The following is a 6,502-nucleotide window of genomic DNA, read 5'->3' on the forward strand; positions in this document are numbered from 1 at the left end:
ACTCTTTGTTCTCTGGTCGGGTCAAGTGGACCAAAAATCCGACCCAACCCATCCCTACCCGCTATCAAAAGAGGCAGTGATGTTTACTTTGATGAAAGAACTAGTGTACTGAGGCCGGCAGTGATGTTTACCCATACAAAATTGTTAAGAATCATTTTTTATTTTAAAATTTCAATTTACTAGCTCTAGTTTGTTGAAATTTTCATGGTAAGGAAAAAGAAATAGAAATCCCCATTTTTTTCAGAAACAGAAACTGTGTTCATTGATGTTGCATGTCATTGGCCCTGTGTTCTTGACCAGGATGAAATTCTGTTCAAGGAGGGATAGCAGGATGAAAGATGATAACAATTACTTGAATATCTGATATATGGAAAAAGAATATTTAAATATTCAACAGGTAAAGCTTGATAATTGGAGATGCCTGAATCAGCTCCGGTGATCTATTTGGCACGCAGACCAGGGACATTCCTTAGGCCCATCTTTGAAAGCACGAGCTTTGGAATTGCAGGAGGGTTGTCAAGACCCATGCTTCTGCTGAACTCGTTTGCCAGCTCCACAAGTCTGTACTTATCCTTGCCTACATTCTTATCAGAATTGTAATAACCAAGCCATGCCTGATAAGCTGATTCTTTGGCCTTCATCTCTACATGGGAAAGTGCCCGTCCCACCTATTCAACCATATTTTAACACCATTAAAGATTTCTTTTTCGAAGTATTCAATCATCACTTCGTAGAAACTTACAGAAAATCAAGAGTTTTCTCCTTGTAGTTAAACTAGTACAGGGAATAAAATGCCTCAGGAGGTGCACTCTATGAAGCTTACCTTTTTCGTTGTTTCTGGATCCAAAGAAGGCAAAGGAGCCTTTGTTATGGGCAAATCCTTGATGCTAGACAGAAAATGTTCCTCCCAAGGTGCTAGTAAGAGTATTCCCTGCCCTTCCTTACCCTTACGCCCAGTTCTACCTAGCCGATGTATATATTGTTGTCTATCGGATGGGATGCCCACCTGTGATAGTAAAAGAAAAAGGATGGCGTAAAATATGACCATCAACAGTAAATAAAGCTTTGCAAAGTAGACAGAGTGTATATATAAGAAAAGTTTAAGATAAAGAAAGAAATTAATTCCTCTGAAAATTGAGCAAGATATAGAAAGTCCATCGGAATTTAAAAGAAAAATGCACTTATGTACAGAGTAGGATTTCTGACTTAGAAGCGAAATACCTCATTTTGGTACAGATTTTAATCATATCAGAGTATTTTACCAGTAATAGATCCATTAAAAAATAGGGGACTTTAATTCTAATTAGAAAAAACAACGCCTTACCTGAATTACAAGTGTAACATCAGGATAATCAACCCCCCTAGCAGATACATCCGAAGTCACAAGAATAAGACCTTTTGACTTGCGGAATTCATCAGATACCTTTGTTCTGTAACTCTGTGATTTTCTTGAATGAATCTCTCTAACATTCAGACTCAGCTCACGAAGAACGTCTGCTACCAACTTTGTTACCATAGCAGTTGTGCAGAATACGAGAACCTGTGGAAATAGATTGCTAGTTTACATTTTGTGGTTAAGGAAGAATGAAATAAAGAGCAAAAGCATAAGCAACATTTAGAGAAGAAAACATTTGCTATTATGTTCCAATTTTAAACAGTTAAGAATAGGGGCGAACCAAACCTTTTAGTTGCAAAAGCTGTGGGGACAACAGAAGTAATTTTTTCTAATGAGAGCTAACAATCAAAAGTAAAGAACTGTGAAGTAAATTCAACACCTTGTAGTCAATGTCATCTGCAATATGTTCTTTCAGAAGAACATACAGTAGTGAAAAATGCTTATCGAGTGAAGCAACCATGTGCATCTGTCTGACCTGAAAAATCCAGAATTTAAAAGTTAAGAAATTCCTTTCTATTCAAAAGAAAGGCAACACTGCAAAAATCTACCTGTGAATGTGTATCACCAGTGCCCTCTTGAACTGTATTGATAAATTCATGATCTCTTCTCAATGCAATGTGGCAGATTTGATGAACCTTCACAAGAGTTGCTTTAGAACTTTAGTTTTTCCTCAAATATGCGACACATCTATGTGCAATACACACAGGATAAAGAAAGAAACCTCTTTGGGAACTGTAGCAGAAAATAGAAGTGTCTGCCTTTGTTTTGGAACAGCAGCAATTATCCTTTCTATGTCTTTACGAAAACCCATGTCTAATAAACGATCCGCTTCATCTAGTACAAGGACCTTCACACCCATCAGCTTTGTTGCAAAACCTGCAGTATTCTCAAGATGGTCTCTTAGCCTTCCAGGAGTAGCAACAAGAATCTGCAAGTTAAAACGGAAGTAAAATGTAACATCCTACCAAATCATAGCCTTGATAATAAATGAGGTATTAACCCACAGTGAAGACCTAGAGTCTAGTTGACAGGGAAGTGATATTCCCTTGATTTGATAGATTAACACAATCTAAAGTTTTATCCATGCCAATTCTACCAATCTCATTCCAGTCCATGACACAGTTTAACAATGTAAATAAGAATAAAGATGTATGTCCAACCATTCCATTCCATTCATGATAACCAACTAACCTGGCAAGGGTTTGCTTGCAGGTTTTTTTGCTCTAAAGCAAGTCTTGTACCTCCAATCACAACCTGAACACCAATAGATGGGTGATACTTTAACAAGGTCTTAGCTTCTGAAGCAGCTTGAGTCGCAAGCTCTCGAGTTGGGCATATCACAAGAACATGAATTGGTGGCCGCTTAACATCATGATCAACAGGAGGCAATTTTGAAACAATTTCAATTGATGGAAGCTGAAGACAAAAGAAAAAAAGTAAAGAGTGAGCAAAGTGAACAACTCCAGCACATTCTCAACAGCAATTGCTGCTCATAATTATTAAATTCTGCAATGATTTTAAAGAAACTAATTATCATGATGCCTATGATTAATATATCACTCTAGAGGAGACAACAAAGTTAAGAGCAGGAGACTGCAGATAGAAAAAAAAAAACAATCTTCTTTTCCTGAGTAGATACTTATTTCTCTTTTTCCTAATTGAAAAAAAATGATCATTTACACCTTATGAAAAGAAGAAAAAAAAAACGAAACCCTTTTATATTTTGATGGTGCAAAACATGAAGAGGTCACTACAAAAAATGGGTGATGATTCAGATATTAACCCCCAGGCCCCAAGTAAACAGACAAAGTGTACTCAAACATACGAAAGCAGTGTCTTACCAAAAATGCTACTGTCTTTCCTGTGCCTGTTTTGGCCTTGGCCAGTACATCCTTGCCTGAATAAAATAATTTGCGATTAGCTATTGGGATCTTAAAACATGCATCACCAGAAAGCCAATGTGCAGAGAACAAAAATAAAGACAATATCATTTCAGAATCTCATAACTCAACTGATTAGCAACCTAAAGTAAAGCGCAAAAGTCAAAACAGCATTGTAGTTAGGCAAATATCAAGCTGAAGAGACGTAAAGCACATAGATTAACCATTTACAGGTACCTTTATCCATTCCATACATAATTCCTTATGATCTACTTAAACAAAGGAAATCCTAGAACTGCCGCACCGATGCAGCTACTCTTACAGCACAATTAGCTTCCAAAGCATTACCAATGAAAGTGTTCAGTGGTAAAAAACAAGAGAGAGTTTCTACAAATATCCCATCACCGATTCCTATATAAATTATACTAAAGCAGGAATGGAAACAAACCTTTGAGTATTGCTGGAAGAGTTGCCTCCTGTACCACAGTCATCTTCTCATAACCAGCATCCTTAATTCCCTTCAATGACAAGGGAGAAATAGAAATTTGATCAAATCTGCAACATAACACAACTACACAAGATCAGAAATTTACATAAGCCTAAGAAACATTAACCATTTCCCATACAAGTTGATAAACACGGACCTTGTTTCACTCAAGTAAGAATCGGATTTAGCTTGTGACCTTATTGGACTCCCTGTTTGGTTAGCATCCTTCTCTAATCCCAATGCAGAACTCGCATTCTTTCTTAAAATTCCATAATCATCATCATCATCAGTAATATCACTATCTTCCTCACTAAGAAAATTCTTGGCTCCTTTCATTTTCCAACTTCTTTTCTCTTCGTGAGTTTCACTATCTTCCTCTTCGGAAAGGTTTGATTTTCTTCCCAAATTATTTCTTCCTCCATCCCGCGTATTAATTGAATCCAAGCCCCGCTCATTTCTCTTTCCTTTCCATGAATCCACCCTTTTAGACTCTTTTTCACACCACGAGTCTTTCTACTCGAGTACGATTCACCATCATCCTCGTCATCGTCTTTACTATTCTCGTCTTCTAATTCACTATCAGACCGTGTACTGAACCGGGAATTCCTCGAAAACGAATCGCCCAAGCGGCCCCGAGATTCCCTATTGCTCGACTCGCGAAAATTTTCAAACTCACCCTCTTTTCTCCGCTTCACAAGAACCCCGTTCCTATTCCTATCTCTACTCCTAACTCTATTACGTTCCCTATCCGCGTCCAGTTCCTCGTCTTCGCTAGTGAGTCGACCACGGAATGAATCGGTTCTCAACTCGCCGACCCAGTCACTGAGCTCGGCCTCGTCCTCAATCAGACTCTTTGAAGCACGGACATCTCCTCTGATTTTAGGAGTGAACTTGGAGCTTGCCCCGGACCTAGGTCGAGACGGCCTGGTAGAAAGGCTCCGCACAGTGAGTCTCCCATTAGAACCAGGTGATAAGCCAAGGAACTTGAGCTTAAAAGGGAACATCCGATTTAAAACGGGTATGGAGCCTTGCAAGCAAATGGTCGACCCGTGATTCATGGTCGTAAAACTGGTTGCCGGTAGAGAAGGGCCGAGAAGACGAAGCTGAGGAATAAACTTAATAATCATTTGCTGACACCAAAAAATCAGTGCAAAATGAAGGATGGAATGGCGACAGTTAACGTTTTTACGAGGGTTTAAAGCTTTGAATGAAAACGGGATAGGGTTTTAGCCTTTTGAGAACGAAGGAAAAGAGTGCGACGCACGGTGTCGTTTTAAACTTTCTGACGGATATCAGGCCCGTGAAACCCAATGTCTGACTCAACTGGTCTCCAATAAAAGATTTATTGCCCATTGTGAGATTGGCGGCCCAACATTCATGCATAAATTATTTATGTAAATTTAAATTCAGGGTAAAGTACATCAGATGTCATTGAATTAAGCTTAAGTGATCATTATGATTATTAAACTTTTAAAAGTTTAAAAAATCATTAAATGTATCAAATTTTTATAAAATGGCAATTAAATTTGTCAGATAATTACAAAATAATCATTAAATTTATCAATTTTTTACAATTATTATAAAGTTACAATGATCGTTTTCTAACAATTTGATAAATTTAATTATCATTTTTTTATTTTTGAAATTTTAGTGACCAATACAATCATTTAAGAATAGTTTAGTTACCTCTAGTATATTTTACCCTTAAATTGATTGATTGGGCTTGAATTTTGTGTGTAAATTCATCCTCTCCAACCAACTTAAACAGGGGTAAAAATAACAATCAGTCACATTGTTGATCGGAATAAAAATTTGGAAGAAAGGGCAAACGGTAAGGGCAAACATGGAGATCTACTTGGTGGTTGGGAGGGATTGGTACCCTCCCAATATTTTTGGTATAATGATAGTTTAGGTCCTTTTTAGTTTAACTATTAATCAAATAACATCTTTACTCCTCTCAGTTTTTAGTTTCAAATACTTAACGGATCCTTGTTCTTTTTCTATAAAATAAATTTTACTTTCAACTAGGGGTGTAAACGAGTTGAGTCGAGTTCGAGTATTGTTGAGTTCGACTCAACTCTAAAACTCTGAAAAAAGCTCGGCTCGACTCGAAAATTCGCGAACTTAAAATTTTCATGCTCAACTCGAATTCGAAATCCTGAACTAAAGCTCGTGAACAGCTCGAAAAGGCTCGAAATGAACAAAAAATTTCTTAAACTTAACTTGAAGCCTAAAACTCGAACATGAACATTAAATAAATGAAAATATAACTGTAATTTAAAAAAAATCAATACATAAATATTAATATTATTAATATTTTATTTTTTAAAAATAATATCTTAATATATTATATTTTTAAGCTGTTCACGAACTTTTTGAGTCGAATATCAAGTAACTCGTTTCGACTCGTTAAGAATTCAAGTCGAACTCGAGTCGAATCCATTCGATCCGATGTAGCTGAGAATCATGCAACCATAGTTCAGATTGGAAGTGCAAACAAACGCAAGAAAGAAAGTTGGTGAAAACCTATAACTTTTTTATATAAAATTGTGTCAAATTTTATACCAAGGTAATTAAATTTTACTATCTCTCATTCTACTCATTGTACTTTTTAATTTTTTCAATTTGATCACTAAATTTTAAACATTGAACTTTTTAATCACTTTATCATTAATTCATTAATGAGACAGTTATGTGACTTGTTTTAAATATTATAATATGCCACATAAGATTTATAAT

The 6,502-nt window shown here is 36.4% G+C and overlaps 1 protein-coding gene across 1 annotated transcript; it reads right to left on the reverse strand.

The window, feature by feature from the left end:
• Positions 1–208: 208 nt before the first annotated feature.
• LOC120132986 (DEAD-box ATP-dependent RNA helicase 31-like) lies at positions 209–4,981 on the reverse strand. Its single transcript, XM_039149658.1, is given in 11 exon segments — positions 209–668; positions 824–1,006; positions 1,325–1,540; positions 1,776–1,871; positions 1,945–2,031; positions 2,118–2,324; positions 2,588–2,812; positions 3,238–3,293; positions 3,725–3,831; positions 3,921–4,257; positions 4,260–4,981. Coding segments are annotated over 11 exon segments (2,373 nt in total). The 5' UTR covers positions 4,891–4,981; the 3' UTR covers positions 209–440.
• Positions 4,982–6,502: the final 1,521 nt, after the last annotated feature.

This window comes from Hibiscus syriacus, unplaced genomic scaffold (assembly GCF_006381635.1).
Source record: "Hibiscus syriacus cultivar Baekdansim isolate YM2019G1 unplaced genomic scaffold, ASM638163v2 tig00110570_pilon, whole genome shotgun sequence".
Lineage (NCBI taxonomy): Eukaryota > Viridiplantae > Streptophyta > Magnoliopsida > Malvales > Malvaceae > Hibiscus > Hibiscus syriacus.